This window comes from Pagrus major, chromosome 10 (genome assembly GCF_040436345.1).
Source record: "Pagrus major chromosome 10, Pma_NU_1.0".
NCBI lineage: Eukaryota > Metazoa > Chordata > Actinopteri > Spariformes > Sparidae > Pagrus > Pagrus major.
Genome location: NC_133224.1, coordinates 18,557,465 through 18,579,955, shown reverse-complemented (window position 1 = coordinate 18,579,955; position 22,491 = coordinate 18,557,465). Strand labels below are relative to the sequence as shown.

General features: G+C 38.7%; 2 protein-coding genes across 2 annotated transcripts; both read left to right on the top strand.

The window, feature by feature from the left end:
* Nucleotides 1-206: 206 nt before the first annotated feature.
* ndufs2 (NADH:ubiquinone oxidoreductase core subunit S2) lies at nt 207-9,899 on the top strand. Its single transcript, XM_073475331.1, has 14 exons — nt 207-328; nt 1,304-1,407; nt 1,963-2,153; nt 3,288-3,408; nt 3,845-3,957; nt 4,525-4,599; nt 4,751-4,828; nt 4,946-5,031; nt 5,185-5,304; nt 8,108-8,237; nt 8,620-8,715; nt 8,984-9,067; nt 9,491-9,548; nt 9,682-9,899. Exons 1-14 carry the CDS (start codon nt 222-224, stop codon nt 9,717-9,719), a joined length of 1,401 nt encoding a protein of 466 aa, XP_073331432.1. The 5' UTR covers nt 207-221; the 3' UTR covers nt 9,720-9,899.
* A 294-nt stretch (nt 9,900-10,193) lies between these two features.
* fcer1g (Fc epsilon receptor IgFc epsilon receptor Ig) lies at nt 10,194-18,066 on the top strand. Its single transcript, XM_073474936.1, has 5 exons — nt 10,194-10,344; nt 14,570-14,661; nt 15,295-15,348; nt 16,242-16,265; nt 16,369-18,066. The coding sequence occupies exons 1-5, from the start codon at nt 10,281-10,283 to the stop codon at nt 16,420-16,422; spliced, it is 288 nt and encodes a 95-aa protein (XP_073331037.1). The 5' UTR covers nt 10,194-10,280; the 3' UTR covers nt 16,423-18,066.
* Nucleotides 18,067-22,491: the final 4,425 nt, after the last annotated feature.

Below are 22,491 nucleotides of genomic sequence, written 5' to 3'. Positions count from 1 at the left end.
ATTACGAATAATTCCTATATTCATCTTATACGTTTACAGATATATTTTCTAATGTACTAAAAAGTCATTTAAAAACAAAACACTGCACACAAGCCAGTGAGTGTGGTAATCCATCATACCGATAGGGGGCAGACGCACACGTTGTTCACGTAATACGACTGTAAAAAAACAGAAGAATATTCGCCTCTACGTCATTGGCTAGAGGTTGTCCGACAGCCAAGATGGCGGCCACGATGTTGAGGTCGCTTACTAAACTAGGACGTCCTTCAACAAAATTAATATTGAGCAATAATTTGCTGAGCCCTGGCTGTACTGTCCTGCAAAACAGGTAAGCTAACAAAAAGACAAAACGCGACGCTTCGTGTGACCATTATATCACCAGTCGTATTAGGTTGAGCGCCACATAAACATGCACACTGAACAGCTAACGCTAGCTAAATGCTAAAAAAGCCGACTTTGTCTCTTCAATATAATTCGAGTCTTCTGCAGCAATCTGTATTTTGTTTCTGAATGATAAACGTCTTGACAAAGCGCATACAACTATTAATGATGTAGCAATGTCATTAAATCCGTCGTTCATTGTAGGATAGATTAGCTACCTAAGCTGTAACTGTTAGCCTTCAGCCAGCGTGTGTCAGTGTTTACCATACTGGGTTTATTCATCTTTTATGCTCTGAGTGAATAGTTATAAACAAAACTGAGCAGTGTCTGGTTAAACGGCTGGAAATTAACCCACAGCCAGGCGTAAACAGTGTCTCTTTGGAGCTATTCTAGCTAAATTTGGTATGTTACAATTAAAAGAAAGCATATCTATTAATAACTACTTACAGTCAATAAAAAAAACTTATAGGTCTTTGAAATTGTCTTTGTCCCTTCATGTCAAGTCAAGGAGACTTAGGTTTGTTATTGACGTGTTTTACCGCAGGAGATCCACAGTTACTTGAGTTGATCTTTCTTAATATTGCCATGCTTTGCGATGTTGCAGTATTTAGCATTATTAACCATAGTTTCTTATCCCAGTAGGACCTATATCTATCCTCTGCATGTTTACCTCATCAGACACATCTGATTATCGCTTGTCAGGTTGGCAAGCTTTATGTAGGCCAGATCATCATCCTCTCCAAATGTCAGCCTAAACAAAATGAGATTAAAGCCTCTCAGGCAACATGCAAGGAGCCTGAGAGGTGGCACCAACCTAATCGTATTGTTGCAGCTACTCAATGGTCTGCGTTGGCTAGAATCTGAAGGCCTGCTAACACAGCTTTACCTCATGTGAAGAATATTTTTGTTGTCTTTGTTGCAGGCAGAAACAATGGCAGCCAGATGTGGAGTGGACAGAGCAGTTTGCCGGGGCAGTGATGTATCCCACTGCCATGAATGAGAAATGGGTTCCACCCCCCTGGAATGGTACCATTCTCACACACACAGCCATACTTTTATTAGGAAATTTTTAAATGCCAAGTCAGTGTAAGGTTGACAAAATTCTAATATATTTATGAATACAACATATCCAACTTTGTCAGGGCTAGAAAAATAAAGTGCTTGAGGGTCTGCCATAAGATGTGACCAAACACTGACAGATAATTTACACAGCACACTGGACTTAATATCTGGGTGTTTGCTTATGCATTTGGCAGGTCATTCTATGGGTTTATAGTTACAGGTCATAATAAGAGATGCATTAAACATAAACATTGTTCCAAGTCAGACCTATTTGATTGGATCTGGTCTGTGGTGCCAGAATGAGTCACATTCGTTCACTCGGCAGTGGATAATCTTTCACTTTCAATTATTAATTAGAAATGTCAACAGCAGCCACTCTTGCAATTTCATTTTTTGGAAAATCACATCTGGAAAATCTTGCAATTTTATTTTTTGGAAAATCACATCCTGAAGCCTTACTCAGCTTTTACTCTAAACGGTTTAAATTACCTGACCCTCTCCTGTATTGTCCTCCTGCAGACAAAGATCCTCCTGCAGAGAAGGATGTGTCCAACCTGACCATCAACTTTGGTCCCCAGCATCCTGCCGCTCATGGTGTGCTGCGTCTAGTTCTGGAGCTCAGCGGAGAGTCCGTCAAGAAATGTGACCCTCATATTGGCCTGCTTCACCGCGGCACAGAGAAACTCATTGAATACAAGACCTACCTGCAGGTACTGAACCGCTTATAATATTTGTAAATAATGTTTCTTTATTCTTTAATTCATATTTATTAAGTAGTGACATGTAGAGATGTGGAAATTTCTCGATTGTAAGATGCATCGCAGTGCGGAAGTGGAAGATTTTCCATAGACCGAGAGAGAGCATAACCAAGAGTTTGCAGCTTAAGTTGATTGTTGATGAAGTTGTAAAGTTACGTTGTCACTTTGCTCTCATGCTTTGAATTGTGGGCAGACATTGGGCTAACGCTATATTAAATGGAGGCAGATGTCAGCAGCGAGTGATTTAAAAAAAAACGCACCCCAGGATTTTAAATGTGGATATCTGGGCATGTGTCGGACTTTTGGAACTTGCTGGGAAACACGAACTGGACGAGACACGCACTGTGTGTAACTTCTGACCCCAACAATCACTTACCACGTTAGCTGTTTTCAACTGAAGCTAACATCTGCAGCCATAAAGATTAACTATTACTGCCAGCCTAGTTTATCAGCCAAGGTTTGGGGAAGCACTGTCAACTGTACTGTTCAACTCTGAGAGAGAGGTCTTGCAGCAGGGTCACGTCTGTGATGTTTGCCACATTCAGAGTGTGCCCTGTCTCAGTGATGCTATCTGAAAATGTTTTTGGAGATGTACAGATTTTTTTTCTTTTCAAGATTTTTGTTTCTGTGATGTTTATGTACTGAGGTGGGTCACACAAATACTGGTATTGAAAACATGCAGCTTTTATATTGTAGACTGTTGTCTGATGAATGAATAGCTCTCTACTGCATAGAGGTTGTAAAATCAGGAAGTGTAGAATCAGTGGTGCTCTTCTCTGTTTTGACCAGGTTAAGAAACGGAGCTGTTGTGGTGTAGTCAAAGGACAGAGCAGTAAATTACAACACAACATCTTACAGAATACTTGTTTATTGTGTTTGACACAAGAACATACCGTGGAGAATGAACACTAAATGAGCTGGATTTAATGTGTAAAAACTAGATGGTTGAAGTGAATGCCTCACCCCCTCAATTGAAAATGACTAAATTAAACTGTTGTAATGTAAAGGGACCTTTATCTGGCATTGCATCATTCATGGAAATCCCTTGCCCAGTAAGCTTCAGTTCCTCTTCTCTTTATACAACAGGCTCTGCCCTACTTTGACCGTCTGGACTATGTTTCCATGATGTGTAACGAACAGGCCTACTCTTTGGCTGTGGAGAAGCTGCTCAACATCAAAGCTCCACCCCGTGCAGAGTGGATCAGAGGTACACATCAGAAATTGTCAGGGTGTCTTCAAATTCTTTAAAGGCCTTCTGATTTTTTTAATATATATATTTGTTTAGAGATGTTAATGATTCGCCAGTGATGGCAGGCCTCCCTGTAACATGTCATTTTGATGTACTGTACATATGGAATTACATAGCTGTTCTATGATACTGAATTTAAATAGTTTTTTAGGGTGAGACAGTGTGCCAACTACTCAGCATATCAGCTGTGTTGCAGGTGTCAGTTACTGTTGGCTGCATCTAATAATGGTCTGTAGAATATCAGAAAGTAGTTAAAGATGCCTATTTAAATATCCCAGTTTACCACAAAGTAAAAATGTGAATCATCACATTTGAGCAGCTGGAACCAATGGAATATTTGTTACATATTGTTTTTTTCATCACAGCTTTAAATGGTTGTATGTTGTGTTTGCAGTTCTGTACGGGGAGCTGACTCGCATCCTTAACCACATCATGGCCATCACCACGCACGCACTTGACATTGGCGCCATGACCCCCTTCTTCTGGATGTTTGAGGAGAGAGAGAAGGTCAGGAATGCCACTGCATGATATCATGTCAAGTCCCTAATGATGGAGACTAGCCCAGAGTAAATAATAGAAACCTCTCGGTATAATACAGTTCAAACAGTTTACAGAGGTGTTGAATCCTGTCCAGAACATTCCAACCTTTGAGAAGGTCGCATTTATTTCATGGCTGTTGTATTAGGCTGCATTAGTCGTAGCTAATAAACTGGCACCGGTTAAAGTTGTGTCACTAATCTTCAGGGTACTGAACAGGAACTGACGTGCATTAGAAGACCGTGTGAAACATTTATACTGAAATATTCAGTGGAAAAGTTGTTGTAGGTTTTCTCTGAGCTAGCTTTTTGCTGACACAACTACTTTGACTCCCAGTGATGAAAACAACTTCCAGAATCAGTTTGCCATCAGATTAAAGGCATACTCAAACACCCTGTAAAGCGAGAAAAGGACAGAGACACTTGGAATAATTATTCAGTCCCGAAAACAAGACACAGAGCCCAACCCTCGAGTCATTTATCATTTAGATGTTCACTGCTGAAGTCTGCTAACGGTGGGATCCTTGTTTCCTCTCAGATGTTTGAGTTTTATGAACGAGTGTCTGGGGCCCGAATGCACGCTGCATATGTCAGACCTGGTGGTGTTCATCAGGTGAGAGACTTCAATAAACAATGCTCTTCTTGTGTCCGAAGAGCAGCAAGAAAGATGTATCAAGCCTTTGACATGTAGATCACTCATCAGTCAGTTTATGATAAAAATGAGCATGATAGATAGTGTGTTAATGATCTTATATGTGTTGCAGGATATGCCCCTTGGCCTGATGGACGACATCTATGAATGGTGCAAGAATTTCTCCATTAGAATCGATGAAGTAGAAGAGGTGAATGACTAAAAACTATAGTTGTTTTAAAGTTTAAAGCTCTTAGCAAGATAAAACAGAATAAGGATGTGTTGATACTATCTGAATGTTCAATTCTGGTGTTTCTCCTCTATGCAGATGTTGACCAACAATCGCATCTGGAAGAATCGTACTGTTGACATCGGGGTGGTCACTTCTGAGGAAGCCCTCAACTACGGCTTCAGGTAACCTGCTAGTGAAAGTGAAAGGACCCCTATTTTTATGACATTCATAAATAATTTAGCGCCACCACAATTATGGAGAGTCTTCAGCTAGTAATATTAAACATGTGGCAGACGTGTGTACAAACTGTGATATCTATCACTTCTCTCTTCCAGTGGAGTGATGCTGCGAGGGTCGGGCATCAAGTGGGACCTGAGAAAGTCTCAGCCATACGACAAGTACGACGAAGTGGAGTTTGACGTCCCTATTGGAATCAGGGGAGACTGCTATGACAGGTACAAGACTAGCAAATGGGTGTAGTTATTATTTAAAGATGCCTTTAGTTCCATTTTGTTTCTGTGCCTCTCCTTTTTCTACCTCAAGTCAGGGGCCCATTTCACCAAATTTAGAACATGCAAGCTGCGACTTGTGAAATGAGATAATTTCCTCCTTTGACATGTGTAACTATTGGAAGGAAAGACCAATACGTGCAAACCATGCACAGGCGTGTGAGAAAGACTGAAAGACTTGAGTGAGATGTGAGTGAGATCATTTGCTATACTGGCCCAAATATAACAACAATAACAACTTTATTTATAGAGCACCGTTAAAAACAGAGTTTACAAAGTGCTCTGACGGAGCAAAAGCAGGACACTCTGGAAGATAATGTAACAGGATAAATGCTTCACATTCAAGCCAAACTAGGAGAAATTAAAACAAGAACGCAAAAACAAGGAGGAAAGAGAGAGCTGCAACAACTCCTTTTATTAGTCGTTAACTAGTACTTGATAATTAATCGGCAACTATTTTGATTATCTGGTAATCTGCTCGAGTTCTTTTTTAAGGAAAAGAAGTCAAAATTCTCTGATTCCAGTTTCTTGTATGTGAATATGTTCTGCTTTCTTTACTCCTGCTTTACAATAAACCAAATATCTTTGCATTGTGGACATAGATGTGTAAGGTGGGCTTGGGCTTGAGGAAACACTGATCTACCCTTTTCACCGTTTTCTGACATTTTAGAGACCAAACAACTCATCTATATCTAACTAATTATATATATCTACAAATAATCATTGGTTGCAACCCTACGTAGTTTTCAGCGACTGACAAAGATATTTTGATTGTTGATTGCAAGTGTGAGGTTGGGTACCCTTAATGTGCATCATACTGAGGTAATTGGTTTTCTAAAATCAAATACAACAACAAGAGTTTATCATTATATTAGAAAATGGATCGTTGTGGTGCTTGGCTGATTGAAGCAAAATACAATTATAAATTAATGTGGCACTTCAAGTCATCATCTTACCACTGCTAATTTATTACATATTAAACACATTATTTAGACATTGAACACTCTTGTGAAAAATACAATATTTGATTTGCAGTGGTTAGCCACTGCTGTTTTATAAAAGCTGCATCGAACTAACATACAATTCCACAGCGAGTATCCCAAATCATTTAAACACTGAACATTGAATGTGGCACTATGTCTAGAAAGGCTTTTATGGCATTACATGACAACCATATGTAAATAAATCATAGTTTATATGGAGACTCAGCTGGTAGTGTGAGTTTATGCTGCTGGTTTGAGATTTTTATTGAAGCAGAATTGGCAGTGTCTTCTGTCCAGCACAGTTCACTTTGTCTTCATCATACAGTCTGAGAAATAAATCAGATTGAGCTGTCAGTGCTGAATTCAGTCCAATAATCAAAAGATCTTTGGTCAGAGTGGAAAAATGTCTGTCTCCGTTTCAAAGGACGGACACATAGCTTGTATTCTGCATGTGTGATATATGTCGCCAACGATCTTTACAGAATGTCTTGGCTCATGGCTGATTTCAGGGTTTGGACAGGCATTTTGAAAGTTTGTGGATTGAGGAAACTATCAAGGCCTTGAAACTAGACATGAATAGATAGGGGTCAATGAAAGTGCTGATGTGTTTAATTTCTGCAAGAATACAAGTTAAGGTTCCTTTGATTTTTTTTTTTTTTACTTGGTGTGAGTTAATGGGTTACGACATCAGGCTCACTTAGATTGCGCCGCCAATATAGCTGAAGCCTTGCTAACCGTCTTTTTAGATTACACACACTAATGTGTATATTATCTGTAATAGCAAGGCATAATGCTATTTCAGCCTGTGTCAGGCCTTGATTGAAAAGATTTGTGACGCGGTGATCGATATGCTCCTGCTCCTCTGACATTGCTACACTGAATGATGTTTCCTGCAATGATTTAATATACTACACTATCGTTTTTTTTTCTCAAGATCTCGAATTAATTATATCGTTATCTCGGGAAAATTATCCCATTATCTCGGGAAAACGGCAGTTGTTATTTCAAGATAATAACTCGATATCTCGAGAAAACATGAAATTAACTCGTTATCTCAGGAAAACAAAGTTTCGTTATCTCGAGATCTCGAGAAACTTATCCCGTTATCTCGGGAAAACGGCAGTTGTTATTTCGAGATAATAACTCGAGATCTCGAGAAAACAAATGAAATTAACTCGTTATCTCGGGAAAACAAAGTTTCGTTATTTCGAGATAATAACTCGAGATCTCGAGAAAACAAATGAAATTAACTCGTTATCTTGGGAAAACAAAGTTTCGTTATCTCGAGATCTCGAGATCTTGAGAAACTTATCCCATTATCTCGGGAAAACGGCACTTGTTATTTCGAGATAATAACTCGAGATCTCGAGAAAACAAATGAAATTAACTCGTTATCTCAGGAAAACAAAGTTTCGTTATCTCGTTATCTCGAGATCTCGAGAAACTTATCCCGTTATCTCCCCCACCACAGCACAACTGAAAAGTGTCCACACATTCAAGCCTCTCTCTCTTTTTAATTCTATGAGCTTTTCACAAGCCTGCTTGTTCTCATTATAAATATCTCAGTGTTCTAACAATAATTAACCTTGATCCGAGTCTCATGCTGTGCCATATTGGGTCCTTGAATTTGAAGGAATTGGGCCTCGAAAGTCCTTTGAAAAAGTCCTTGAATATGATGTTTAAGAAGATGTGGTAACCCTGTGGTTTTCTGATACAGTGTTAGCAGTATCTGTAGCTTACTGCTATTATCTATACGTGTGGTCCAGATATCTGTGCAGAGTGGAGGAGATGAGGCAGTCCCTGAGGATCATGCACCAGGCGCTCAACAAGATGCCAGAAGGAGAGATTAAGGTGGATGATGCCAAGGTTGCCCCACCCAAAAGGTCTGAGATGAAGGTGAGCCGAGTGGAGAGCCTTCGTCTTTTCCTCTCAGTCTGTCAGATGGCGTTCGAAAGCCTGCAGGATATTAAATCTTTAAAAATTTCATATTTCCTGTCTGGGTTTTCCCCTGCACTTTATCACTTCTGTGTTTTAATTAAATTTTAGTGGTGTCACTAATTTGTCTTCGCACTACATTCTTTATATAATGAGGCCAGTTCCGCTGTAAAATGCACTTTAATTTGGCCCCCTCAGGGCTTGAGATCACCTCTGGTTCACCTTTCTGTCACAGTTTCACATTTCAGTCAAGCTACGCACATTCAACTCCCTCTAACTCTTGTGTGCATCGTTATCAAAACGGTGCCCGAGACATATCATGTTTTTGTGCTTCTCATCCTAGACGTCCATGGAGTCTCTGATCCACCACTTTAAACTGTACACAGAGGGCTACCAGGTCCCCCCAGGGGCCACATACACAGCTGTGGAGGCACCCAAGGTGAGACCACTCATAATGTGCATAATTTTTGGGAAAATTCTGTATAATTCTGACTAGCCCCATAAAGTAAATAATCTGTAGATGCCCTCATAGTTTATCATGTTAACCTAACAAACAAAAGTCTCACTTTGTACGACTCTGTAGTTCTTTAGTATACAGTAGGTTTTTGTTTATTCCTAATTAACTGGTAAGCTTTTGTAGGCCTCTAGGGACTTGTGATGTAATATGCTTACTTGGGTGTATTTGTGTGTCTGTGTGTCGCTTGCAGGGAGAGTTTGGTGTTTATTTGGTATCAGATGGCTCCAGCAGACCCTATCGCTGCAAGATCAAAGCTCCTGGATTCGCTCACTTGGTGCGCACTTAAAACTTCACAAGACACTGTGAAATATTAAACACAGCCGGTATCAATTATTCAGCACAGTTAACGGCTTGTCCTCAAGGCTGCTTTTACTTTATTAAGGACGTTTTATAAAGTACTATAGAACCATTTTTAAAAGCGTACAGAACCCTCCCCCCTCTCTCTCTACTTCCTGCTCATCTCTTAGCTCATGGGTACATGAAGTGCTGTTTAACGTAGTCAGTTGAATTCGGTCTTCTAGGCTAAAAATGTCTTTTAAAGTTGCATAAACAAACTATTAGAGTAGTTAGTACATTAACTTCAGGCTATAATCTCATGAATTATGAATATTCACTTTTATAAGAGCTCATCTGCCCTGAATAGTAGTTGCTGGTCTTCATTTATGTGTTGTGTTGATAAATGTTTTCCTCTTTCTAGGCTGGTCTGGATAAAATGGCCAAAGGACACATGCTCGCTGATGTTGTGGCCATTATTGGTAAGAAAGCGATTATTTTTCAAGAATCAAGCTTCAGAAAAAAGAAAAATATCTCCTCAGTGAATCTTGTAAAAATGCAAATATAAGCTTTTGTATGAAGTTTACTGAACCTCTTCTTTTTCTTCTTCTTCAGGTACACAGGACATAGTGTTTGGCGAGGTTGACCGCTAACGTGATGCTACTTATGCGAACGTTCCCCAAAGAGGAGAATTCATTCTTTCCTCCCCACATCTGTTAGTCAGGTTCTCTTCCTGTTCACCATTCGCTGTAGTGAGGCTTTGACAGATGACTGTGCTTATAATCAATGATGTACAATGTCCAAATAAACCTATTAAATATTTTAAGACTGAACAGAGCAGTAGCATGTTGTTTTTCACTGTCACATTGGTGTAGGGTGATTTATAAGACCAGAAACTCTTTTCTTTTTCAAATGCATCATTTCCTTGACTTGTCTGAAAACATGAGCGCAAATCAAGTTTTAATGCTGGCAGCAGAGACCAGAGCTTCGATTGTATGTCCTTCCTCTGGTTTGGTGTTAGAAGGGGAGTGGTCTGATGAGATCTGAGAAAAATGGACTTAGAGCTCAGACCACAACTTCCCCTCTTGGCTGTGAGGTAAGCAGCATCGAGTGTTTTATCAGAGCACAGAGGGAAAAAAAACACCCACAATTCGTCGTGTTTGCTGTTTGCTGGTCGCTTAAGGAGCCCAGTTAAGTGTTGAGCCTGTTTTACCATGGTCTTGTGTGGCAGGAGCCTGTTACTGATGGCGAATCTGTGGGTGAATTTTGGGAGTGCTGGTGAGTTGTAACATTAAATTGGGCAAACTTAAATTTGTTTATTTTCTCTAGGTTTTGTTCTGGTGCTTTTAAATTTAGGATAAGAAAAATAAACAACCTAAATGAGATACAGTAGGACTGAACGGAAACTGTGCTGTTGAGTTAAAAAAGTTCATCAGAGTGAAGTTTTTTTGATTAGATTAAACACTTCTTCTCTGTAGAACTCACCCAGACCAAATTAATTGTTGAAAATACTACTTCTTGATCTTGGCAGAGGGTTACAGGTTTATTCAGCGTGTTGTCGTTTTCTGACTCTTGGCCTCATTGCTGTCAGTGTAGGCAGCCGAAATGTAGTCACCACATAGGAGTTCCTGTGAAAAGAGAAGCTGACCCCGTCAGCTCTTGTTGCTTGTGGCAAAAGACGCTGTGGCTGCCGTGCATTGCCACTTCTTTAACTACCGCTCTTGTTAAACCAGTTCTCTCACACCCTGCTTCAAACAAAAAGTTCAGTTTATTCGATTAGTGTCAGGTTCCTGATAATATCAGCTGCCACCAGAGTTTGTTTTTACTGTATTTATTAGTATATATACAGGATAAAGTAAACAAATTTACAAATTTCAATTCATTTTAATGTAAACTATAGACATATATTCAGCCTTCAAATTCAGTTATCAAAAGGTTTAAAGGTTTCTGCATCTCAAATGTATATAATAATATACTAACTAAATAATTTAGGTTTTGGACTAATGACTCCTGACATTTCAACGACATCTTGTTGCGGTCCAGGAAAATGTCATTGGCATTTTCCACTTTTTTCTGAAGTTTTCTAAACAAAATTCTTAATCTATTAAGAAACAATCGTATTATAACGGAAATGTTGCAGCCATAAAGAGCGCCACTATGAAACTCAAACTGGATCACTCTGTGTGTAAGAGATGTTACACCTTAGAATTTTCTGTTTTAAATGCAAACCACATCCAATACAGCCTACTTTTAGAATCTGTTGTCTCCAGCACAAGGCAAAGTTACAGCCAAATAGTGTGTACAATTTTAAAAGCGAAAACACCTTGACAAGATGGTGTTGGTGACGCACTCCACATCTTGTCTGCTGGCCCTCGTCTCAGAGGCATATTATATTTTAGCCTTGAAATTTAATATAATATACCTTTTAATGCAATACATAGAACTGCACACAGACACATCCGACTTTCTAAAATCGGTATTTTAATCACCAAATCATAGTCTATTGCAGATATCATTAAAAACAAACATGCACTTATTTGAAAGTGCATGGACATCCACTTGTGAGCCTCCATTAGTTATACATATGACTGCAGCTCAAACTAATTAATGGGTTGGGACAAATTCTGGCCTATTAGTCACACTTAAAGATCACGCTATCAGTTATTTTAGATGGGGTAGGAGTCTTTGCAGTTTCCTTTAAAAACCAAGCTACATGTGAGTTGCGGAAACCAGAGGAGATATAAATGCAGATAACAGACCACATCTCTCTGGCGCTCAGGCAGTAGTAACATGTACAGCTGAGAAGAGGATTTCAAAACTGTATTTAACATGGCTTCACTTGACTCTACAGGATAATTATCCATCCATAACCCATAAGACAAACATGTTCAACAATATAATTTCTATATCAAGTGTAACATAAAGCACATAGGCTAGGGGTTTTCCAAATTGTAGTCATTGTAAATGACTGTTACTCTGTAAAGGAGACATTATTTGGAAGTGATTCTTTATAAGGGAAGCAATCATGTGGTCACAGATTTCAGAAATTTCCTTGAATTTGTGGTGTTACATCTGCTGTCTGTGGATTTCATCATAGAGAAGTTCTTGTATCCAATGTAAGAAGAAAAACTTTAGAGTTTTATACATTAGTTCATGTATAGTTCCTGTATGAACTGCTTTTTCTTCCCAATTAATAGGTGGTGCTCAAAAATCTCTGGGTCAAGTTGAATGGCTCAGCTGACCAAATCACATTTATCTTCTATACAAATCTAATTTGATTTACAGTACTGAACACTGTCAAATTTTGTAGGCTGAAAATTAAACAAACAATTACACAGACATTAACACACCAAATCTTAGTCTAAATGATTTTTAATGGTTATTTACAATGAGTCAATAAATGATGCATTAAAAATGTGTCAAGTAAATGTACATGTACTTTATTGATACATTTTATTGGAGAAAACATTTGGAGAAAAATTACTCTCCATAAATGTATTGCGGAATTAAGTCAAGTTGTGCTTTTGAAAGACGTTAAGTTAGTATATCTACTTAATTGTTCTTCTTTTTATTAAATTAAATTTTAATTTTTAAAAAAAAAAATGTAATTCAAATTGAAGGTCAGTTAAGGAAGTCCGACACTTAAGAACTCTAATTGGCCAGCATTACTGTCGGGTAGTGTGAGGTAGTGCTTCTCTTTCCATCGTATCAGAGCGTCATACTTCTCTCTGTGTTGGATTGCCCTCAAATATTTTCTGCATGGCACAGTGGCTGTTTATTTCCAAATTAAAGAGAAGTAACTTTAAAGAAGTCGTTAATAAAGCAGAAGAAAAAGAAATTGTTAGATGGAAGACACATTAGCAAAATGAATAACAAAGTAACATGTAGAAGCCCACTGGGGGAAAAAAAAAGAATAATTGGATGATCATTTTACAGCTTTGATTAGTGGTCCTCAGACCATTTTTACCTGATGGTCTGAGGATTGAAACATTTTATTCAGATTTACATTCACATTACATTAATTACTTGTAATTGCGATCATTTTATGCATCAACTGCTTCGCAAATTATAATGAGTCAATTAAAAGGAAGGGTGGAAAAGGAAATCAACGACGTATATAAATCTAAAGTCCAAAGTAGTTATCTTTACAGCAGCAAAAATAAAATATTTTTACATTATACCGTACAAATCCCAAAGTAACATTCTCAAACAACCATTCACTATAGCGGCTGACCTACAGCCAATATATTCCAAAAATGCTGAATTGTAATTCCTCCGATGTGTAAACCTGAAATATTTTTTGTTGTTGATTTATCTTTATTAAGGTTTTAAATATTACAACATGTATGGTGTATGACGCGCATGTTGCGTACCACCAATTCCTCTTGCTGCGATCCAGTAGATCCACTGGTTAGGCCTGGTGGAGGGGGTTCACAGGTGAAGTCAGTTTTAGCTTTACTGGAGAGAGGTTACAATTTTTTACCTTTAATGTTCTGTATCATGTTATAAAGATCTGATTAACCTAGACTGGATACGGTAGACTTGGAGAGACAGTCATATCATTGTGATATCTACATGATATTTGTCCTTACAATGACTGCCTTTTCTGGTTCTTCAACAAAACTAAACTCTTATAACTGTTGAAAGAATATGGTTGCATGAACAATTAAGTTGATAAAAAAAATTAAACAACAGGAATAGAAATAGGAATAGCAATCATCTGTAAAAGCTTGTCAATCTCCATGTGATCATACTACGACAATTATATGCCCCAAATAGTTATTTTAATGAAATAATATCTTATTCTCTCATGCACCACATATGAGAGCCCTGCATGTACTTATTTAAAGCCCCAGCTTCACCCCCAGCTGTCTCTTTATCCCCCGCAAGTCAGGCTCCTCTATGTGCATGTGTAAGATTAGTCAATGAGTAATGTCTCAGTGAGAGTCCGGAAGTGAGATATGTGATATGAGAGTGTTCGTCGTGTCCCCCACCGTAATAATTCTATGTAATTTTACCGATTCATTTTTAATTTTCCCATGTATCTTTATATCAAAGTAATGTTTGAAATGGCATAAAGGGTAACACCCCAGAAATATTTCTCCATAAACTGAATAATCACTATTTAAGATAATACATAGTTTGCTCTGCACTTTTGCTTCCTGATGTAATGGCTGTTGTTGCTGATCATTTCTCAATCTAAAGTGTTGACACTGTTAGTTTCTCAAATTACACTGAAACAGCCCCATCATCACTAAGAGCAATGATCGTCACATTAGACTTGTGAAATGGGCAACAAAATGGTTGTCCCTTTCTGTTTTGCCCTAACAGCAATGAGAAGCACCAGATAAATTGCAGGTTAAATTTATGAAATAATGAAGCAACTTAAGGGAGACAAACAATTGATGAGTCTTTTTATTGTGAGCCCTTAAAATGAGTTGTAACTTTGTGTGCTGTTATTATGTTTTTGCTCCTAACAAAGTGTTCTCTTGTGTTTCCTCAGCTGCTTTTGCAGAGCCAGAGATCTGTTATGTGCTGGATGGTATCCTGTTCCTGTACGGCATCATACTGACAGCTCTCTACTGTAGAATTAAGGTTTGCATGCTACATATTTGCTTTACCAGAAACATACATGGTCAAGAACTGAACATAAATAAATAAATGTATATCAAAGATGTATCACACATTATGTATACAGTATATTGCACTATATGCAGAAAATAAATACTTTTTAATTGGAACTGAACCTTTTATTTTGCATTGTCTGATGAAAGACAAGATGTAGTATCATAAAATGTAATCTGGTACATTATTGATCTCCGGGTGAATACTATGGTGTCGTCTGCAAAATAAAGCATGCTGCACATTCAGGAACAGAGAAAAGAGTTAGACATCTAAAATTTTACTAGACTCCATTTATATAATCTACTGATGTACTTTAGATTCGACTTGGTGATGTTCCTCTGCTCCATGTACTGCATATTTGAAAAAAGTGTGTGTAGTGGAAGGCATTCACCATAATGGAATATTTAACATTTGCCCCAAAAATCAAACTTAAATGACAATCAGCTTGTTTGCTTTTTACATGTGACAATTGATGTTCCAAGAGCATGAAGTTCAATCTTCACTGATGTACCAGCATATTCTTATGGCCAGTAACCTGAGCTGGAAAGTTAACTAAAATACAAGGTCAGATTAAAACTACAGTAAGTCTTGTGTCTTTTACAGGTCTACAATGCTAAGGAGGCTCAGGTTGAGGCTGGGAAGGTAAAGGCCAAGCAGGTAAGATTAAACATACACAGCACGCCTATGACTGAAATAGTTACGTGACATGTAGTCTAAAATGCATGTGAAGGGGTTAGCAGAGACACAAACAATTGCAAACACTTGACCACAGCACAAACCGGAGTTTCAGTGAACAAACCAATCAAGATAGAGCTCATCTTGTGGCTAAAATATTCTCATAAGTCAGCTCAGACCTCAATGGACAAACACGATAGTAAAAGCACAGACCCAATGTTTTTTTTATCAGCTGCCCAGTAGTGGCAGCTGTCTGTGGCGGGTTAAACTATTTTGACGGCTCTGCTCTGAAAAGTTTCGATTTCTTGAAACCACCACGATGCCATCACACCAACCAGCTGTCACATCACAGACCAATGAAAAGCCCCTGATGCTTTCATTGGTAGCTGCCTGCCACCAAATTGCTCACAAGCCCCTTTAATTGCTCATTTTAAATGACTTGATTGAATGAACATAGCAGCTTTGACAACATCTTTCTTGTTTGTCCAGTCATGAGCATGGTATGCATGTTCCAAGATTTGAAACCAACTTGCTAAGCATGCAGAGATAGAGTTTTACCTTTCGTTACAAGAGCCCTCAGCCTGCTGATTTACTGCTTTGCCTTTTTTAGTCTATTATTTCCTATTAGCGGCCGCAAACTGCGCACAGCTCAACCCACTGTGGAACACATAATCTCACACTCTCAACTGTACAGACCTGGTGGCTTGCTGGCTTGCAGCACTTCTCACACAGCTTCTCCTTTCCTTCCTCTTTCATATATGAACCCTGTTGCAGCCATTTACCAAGGAAGAATAGACACTTTTGTTAGATTTAAGTCACAATGTGTGTTTTCATTCAGTTGTACCATTTCTAATGTTCTTTTCTACCTCCGACAGAGTGCGGAAGAGGGCATCTATACTGTGAGTATTGATGCTGTGAATGATGTCAGAATATTGCTTAAATGATAAATTACAGTAGTGTAGTCTGATTTTTTTTCTTTTTGCGTCTCTGTTTTCCTCTCAGGGTCTGACTCCTCACGCCCAGGACACATACGAAACTATTGGCATGAAGAAGTAACGTGACGAGCGAAAGTACAAGACAGATGTTTTCCTTTTTTTTTGTATTTAAATATTGCATGTCTTTCACTGCTTTTATTTCGAGATTTCGAGACTGTGTGCGCCAGTGTTCATTTCCCCTTTGTATAATTTATGGGAAGTTAAGAAGGACAAGACAGAAACAGGGAAGTCTCAAAAATGCTCACCCTTGTTGGTATAAGGTATTCTAGTTGCTCTGTTGCACATATTTAATTGTTATGCAGACATATTTTGATACCTGTGTTGCTTCACAGACATTTTATATTGTTATACATAGGCTTTAAATAAAAGATGAAATAGGTATTACATTTCTTGTGTATAGCTGAATTCTGTGCCTGGCTGCTAACAGGCACTGACCCCCTGCAACAGTCTGTCCACTCTCTTCCGCTTTCAGGCCCTTTGAATGATGTTAATCTTTTTATATAGGAAGACTGTAAAAAGTCATATGGAATCAACTTATCTTTTCTCATTTACTCATTTATTTCAAGTTGATTAAACCTAAAATTTCCAGTTTTTTGTAGTACCACTTCAGAATATATATAAGCTACAAGTTCTTCTAACTTGACATGTTTTGAATTGAAATGATCAGTTGGATGAGTGTACTGTACAAATTTTAATCAATTCATTAAAATCTGTTTCGAAAGAAACATGATCACTATATCAGCAGACTTCCAAGCATACATTGTTCAAGAGTTAAAACTCTTCTGAGACCATTCTTTTTCATAGTTTGAATAAAACATAGGATAGAAACTTGTTGTGTGTCTTTAATACATATTGAGATAAGTCAATATTGTTTGCTTTTACAATAATGAAAACATTGCAAACCATTATAAAGGCTAGTAGTGAAGTCACACTTTCACATTAACAGTATTGCTGGTGATTTCATCTTTGTACAAATGCTGGAATAATTGAATAATTGTATAGGAACTAAATTGTTATAAGGTACGTAAACTTAATAATTTAAGTACGGCTGAATTAATATCAAGCTTTGTTTTGAATCATTACAGAATTTCCTCAACCTGTCTTCGTAAATTCAGGCGACTTAAAATGTGAAGACAGCCCCGACACTATCACTTTTTTTAAATTGCAAATAGCTCCAAATGTGTTCCAGTTTTGTGCAAGATGGTAGATGGTGAATATAGTTATGGTAAAGCCATATGGCCAGGATCATGCTCTACAGTGAGCAGTGTGTCCTACACACCACAGGATGGCAGTGAAGGTGTCTTTGGTGAGGACCTTACCTGTTTATACTCAAACATATAACACACATTACACACAGACTGCTGTTAAGGTTTGTATGTAAACTTCTGCTTGTAGTACAAATAGAGCCGTACACAAACCTATTAAATGTTTAACTTGCGTATTAAATAATGTTGTCTCTTTTGAAACTGGTGTACAAACCTGTCTGCTAGATATAACGTTTATATAGGGAGTGGTAAGCCTCCAGTCGTAAGGTAAATAAACACAAAAAGACATGAAAACAATCATTTTCTGACGGTGGTTTGACTCCTGTCTTGTAAAGGCTTATGCAAGCCTGTTGAGATTAAATCTGTGCCTGATTAAAAACCTGTTTGACATGTAACCAATAAAGGAGAAAAAGATTGTAATCTGATAATGGGGAAAAACATATAGTCTAATGTACTATTATTGATGTATGAGCTGGCTGTACATGATGACATTCTATTATACATAAACCATCAAATGTCTTGATTAAAAATGGACATTGGTTCATTCTTAGTTATCAGAGTTAGATGACGAAAACCTGCATAGTGTCTCTGTGTTTGTCCTCTTTGCTGGTATTTGTGTAGATCCCTTTTTGAAATTAAAGGATCAATTTGTTTTTATCATAAGGGAGGAGGTATCTTTTGTTTTGGCGTCAGCCTGTAGTAGCCTATTATAACACACAGCCTGTGTCATTTGGAGGCAGTTAAAACTGGCTCTCCGTGCCTGCTTTTCACCTGCCTCTCCTCTGAGCAGAGCAAGTAAAGACGAGAAAATAACTGTCATGTTGCCTCAACCAAACCGGAATGGTGACTTTTGGTGCAAACGTGTGTGTATCTGCGTGTGTGTGTGGGAGAGAGGGAGAGGGGGAGAGGGAGAGAGAGAGAGAGAGAGAGAGGTGTAGCACAAACAGGTGTATCCCAAACAGGTAAAGCTGCGCCTTCTTTTTTCGAAAGGACAATTATGATGGCGTGTGCATGACAAAGCAACAGCTCACCGAACTAAAAAGGACTTTTATTCTTCACAAGGACTGAGTTTATACAACTATAACTTTGAAAAGGGAACTGGTACTGAAAGAAACCCTCAACCACCACCACCACCAAGGATGATCTGGCAGCACGAGGCATGAAGCTGTCTCAGCATTTCATGCATGACTGTCTGTCATGATTTAGGATACTATTACCTGGACTGATGAGCTCTATTTCAGCGCTGAAATTGTCCTAACTTGTGCGCAGTTAACAGTAACTGAAGAGGAGAATGACATCCCTGCTGAACACACTCTCTCTGTGTCTCTGTGTCCTCTGGATCTTTGGTAAGATGGCTTTATGTGTGTCTGTCCAAAGGGATATCGTGTAAAAAACTCTGCTATTCTTTTACAGTATGTCTCTATTTTTATCTGGTGTTAGATATGATATTCTTACAGGGCTGTACTGTTTTTATTCAACAGTGAGTTTGTAGTTGTGTGCCATTTCATCTCAGATATGTATTCTTACAATGCTCCTGCCTAGTAGGCCTACTCCCTGATGCCATTTCAACAGACTGGTTTTATATGTGGTAATGTTTGGAAGACCATGATGTGTAGGTATGTAAAATGTGGTCTCAAAAGAAAAAAGACTTCTGCATCAGTGACCTTTAGTTTTCTTGATTATCAAAGCTGGCCAATAGCTGGCCCACAGTATCTCATGCATATTCATACGTCGAGGTCTGTACACCCTGGGCATGTTGCCAGCTTTTCACTGGGACAGACTTAAGCTGGAGCAGTGCGGTTCAAGAAAACACTTGTGGCGCTGTCTGATATTTCAGGAAGAACAGGTTGCTGTTGATCAGTTCCCCTCCTGTCTGATTCAGAGGGACTGCACTGGACCCTCCTACTGTGTGTGTGTGTGTGTGTATGTGTGTGTGTGTGTGTGTTGCCAAAGCGTAAATGTTTGCACATGTGATAAATGCAGGACGCCTTTGCCTCCTAGCCTCAAAAAAATATTTCTACTGTGCTGTTGTACCTTATAACACAATGTTATTAACCAGTATCAGTCTGGTGCTGATCAGATAGGTAAATTCAGGATTGTATCTGGCAAAATACGCATCATCAAACAGGGCCAGACAATGATAAGAGTGAAGCATTAAAAGAAAGGCAGAATAGGCAGTGGAGTGTTATGCCAGTAATGCAGCGCAGGCAGATTCCACAGTAGGCTTAAACCTCAGGCTGACAACACACGCACACACATTCATGGAAAAACACACCTGTCTGTTGAGCACACTCATCACCTCTGATGGTAAATTTATGAATCACGTCCTACCCGCCGACATATCTGAACTGATTCCCACAACAGGTATTGAATCAGCACCTGTGTGAGACTGATACTCATGTGTCCCGAGACTGTGAACTTGTGCTCCCATAAAAAGCTATGTTCTTGGGTGACTGCTTGGTATGTTGGATGTTTTGCAATATTACGTTTCCACAGAAATCAGTGTGGATCAAAAGAAACATCCATCATGTTCTGTTGAAACATGAAAAAGAGATCTTATTGATAACAGTGTTGCCAAAACTGTATTAATACTATGCCAGTGCTACAAAGGAAACAGAAACAGAGTGTGCCAGAAGCTTTTTTATTGCTTTACCATGTTCTGGCTATTTAAAAGACACATTTTATGCTCACTTTCAGGTTCCTAGTTTTATTTTGGGTTACTACTAGAATAGGTGTACATGTTTTAGTACACAAAAACACATCAGTTTTCTCATACTGTATTCCCCGTCAGTCTGAAACGCTCTGTTTTCGCTCCTGTCTCTTCAAGCACCGCTAACAACAACAGGCCAGCTTTGCTAAACTTAATTCTTACTTGCCAAACTAGGCATAAATTATGCAAATGTGGGACATGGTGACTTGGTGGGATGACACAAAATCACAGAATTCAAGGCGAACTACTGACGAGGCGTTTCAGGAGCATTGTTTTCTGTGGGAGAGAGGAGCTTCTGTTGGCGCAGACCTTCGACTGTTTCAACTGTCACCTTTTTTTTTTTTTTACATACACATGAAACACACTGAAGGGGGGGGGGGGGGGGGAGACAGAGCATAATAGGCCTTATTTTACTTTACTTACTATTTTGACTGTCAAATCACTGGTCATGTTAGCAGCATATCTCTATGGATGGCAATACTGGACAGTCTGGACTGAAATTTCACTACAACTTTTAGATGTTTGCCAAGACTTTTTGAACCGGCATTTATTTTGTACATTCACGGTCCCCAGAGGATGAATCATAATGACTTTAGGGATCCCTTGATGTTTTCCTAAATACCATCACAGATTCCTAACTGTGGTTTTGTGTGAAGTGTCTCAACAGCTCATGAGCCATGAAGTTGATACATTCACGTCCTCCTCAGGATAGATTGTAGTAACTTTGGCGATTGTTTCTTTTTTCAATTCAATTTTATTAATCTTTTTACCTCGTGCCATTATCGGATCAATGTTTCAATTCCTCAAATGCTTTGGTTTGACCAGTAAAATCACTTTCCCAACAAACTCAGCTGTGCGTCGTGGTTAGAGCTAATTAGAAAGTGGTAATGCTGAAAGTGAATGTCAACAAACTAAACTCAAACTAAAAAGAATGCTAGCGTTAGCTACTGTAGTTTTCTTGTTACAATTCTCCCACTATTGCAACTGAATGGTCATTTTGGACTATTTAGATACTTTCAGCAAATTCTACATATTAAAAAGTCAAAACTTTCACATATAACAGTGAAACTAAAAGTGTAGACGTGTATTTTAAGTTATCAGTAAAACTAGTTAGAGCTACAGCACAATACATGGTTTGTAGTAGAAAACAATGAGAATCAGTCATTTATGCCCATAAAGGTGTAATGTTTTACTGATTAGGTCATCTTAGAGGCAACTGGTGAAAAGGCCAGCCATATTGTATTTCAGCTACGATACACATGGTCTGCCATGTTGTGAATTGATAAATCATTAGTGTTTGGGAGTAATCCATTTGCTGCAATTCATTTCCCATGCAAGCTGTTTCCACTTTCAACAGGGTCATCGGCATCAGGAAACCACTCCTTCTGACAGTAAATCAATCACCAGCAACATGAGCCCGATGCCAAGAGCGGCAATAAAATCGTACACTGTGATGATGAATCACCTGTTCAGGCTTTCAGATGGCATATGAAAACATTACGCTTGTATGCATTATTTCACAAAACTTCATTAAATTTTGTTTTAGCAATTCTATGTGCAGAGAAATATCCCCCTGAGAGATTCAAACAAACTTAACTCTTGCTATTTCTTATTACCCACAAAACCCAAGTTGCAGGGATCAACATCTCGTGACTGTGTATTCAGTAAGCGTATGCGTGATTGCTTGAGGACAGCACAAGATAAGCCGACACCTTGTAGTCTGTCCACAACAAACAGTAAAATTTGATCTGTGGACAGACAGAAGTGGAGAAAAATGGAAATATGAGATTGGTTCATGTCAGTGTTTGTGGTTGACAGTGATAGACACACAATGAATAGTGTGTGTTGACTGTGTTTATGTCCCATGTGTTTCCGGAGGCCTTGTTGAACGTCTCGTTCTGTCCAGACGCTGTGGTAACGCTCTGTAGGTTTGCTTTGGGAGCTTATCTTGAGCAACTAGTTAAGCGACATATCTTCACTTGTGCTTAGCTCTTGTGATAGACAACCTGTTCTCTCCCTCCTCCCTCTTTCCTGTCTTCATTCTGTGTCAACCCCATCTGTGCTTTTCTTCCTTGAATTAAAACCTGAGGCTGGATTTGTATAGGCTATTGGTACACGTTGTGATATTTCCACAGGACATGCTGGCACTTCTAGT

Coding starts and splice junctions, on each gene's coding strand:
- ndufs2 (XM_073475331.1), top strand. CDS start 222: ATGGCGGCCACGATGTTGAGGTCGCTTACTAAACTAGGACGTCCTTCA. Junction 4,600..4,750: donor GACCTGGTGGTGTTCATCAG/GTGAGAGACTTC, acceptor TATGTGTTGCAG/GATATGCCCCTTGGCCTGAT. Junction 9,068..9,490: donor CTCCTGGATTCGCTCACTTG/GTGCGCACTTAA, acceptor TCCTCTTTCTAG/GCTGGTCTGGATAAAATGGC.
- fcer1g (XM_073474936.1), top strand. CDS start 10,281: ATGGTCTTGTGTGGCAGGAGCCTGTTACTGATGGCGAATCTGTGGGTG. Junction 10,345..14,569: donor GGTGAATTTTGGGAGTGCTG/GTGAGTTGTAAC, acceptor GTGTTTCCTCAG/CTGCTTTTGCAGAGCCAGAG. Junction 15,349..16,241: donor GGAAGGTAAAGGCCAAGCAG/GTAAGATTAAAC, acceptor TACCTCCGACAG/AGTGCGGAAGAGGGCATCTA.